The sequence below is a fragment of the Morone saxatilis genome, unplaced genomic scaffold, assembly GCF_004916995.1.
Source record: "Morone saxatilis isolate NCDOM2014 unplaced genomic scaffold, NCSU_SB_2.0 Contig11, whole genome shotgun sequence".
Lineage (NCBI taxonomy): Eukaryota > Metazoa > Chordata > Actinopteri > Moronidae > Morone > Morone saxatilis.
Window position 1 is genome coordinate 15,605,597 of NW_023339663.1, and position 352 is coordinate 15,605,948.

The following is a 352-nucleotide window of genomic DNA, read 5'->3' on the forward strand; positions in this document are numbered from 1 at the left end:
GATCAATGAAGTCGATCTTATCTTTCTTCCTCTTAGGCAGCTAAAGATGGAAGAATCTTCAATGAGCAGAACTTTCTGCAGAGAGCTGCTAAACCTGCTTCTGGTGAGTTTTTAGTTTGTTTCAAGTTTAACTCCGAACAGTTATTTTAGTTCCAGAAAACAGGTGTAATCAGATCAGATCTTTATTCCAGCAGAGGGCAAAAACACAAACACAACATTCAGGAGACATTAGTCACAACGGTTACAGTAAACAGCATCTGTTCATTAAAAGTACTCAAACAAGTAGAAGTAAAATGTAAACTTACAGCCTTTTGCTGCATGGCGTCCCCCTTCTCTCTCTCTGCCTCCCTTT

At 39.5% G+C, this 352-nt stretch overlaps 1 protein-coding gene across 2 annotated transcripts in view; it reads left to right on the plus strand.

Moving 5' to 3' along the window:
* The window catches only part of vrk3 (VRK serine/threonine kinase 3), a 6,880-nt gene that overhangs the window by 2,870 nt on the left and 3,658 nt on the right, over positions 1 to 352 (plus strand). For both annotated transcript variants that reach the window (XM_035652407.1, XM_035652406.1), the window contains exon 8: positions 37 to 103. In XM_035652407.1, coding sequence (XP_035508300.1) covers positions 37 to 103 — 67 coding nt within the window. The remainder of the gene's footprint in view (positions 1 to 36; positions 104 to 352) is intronic.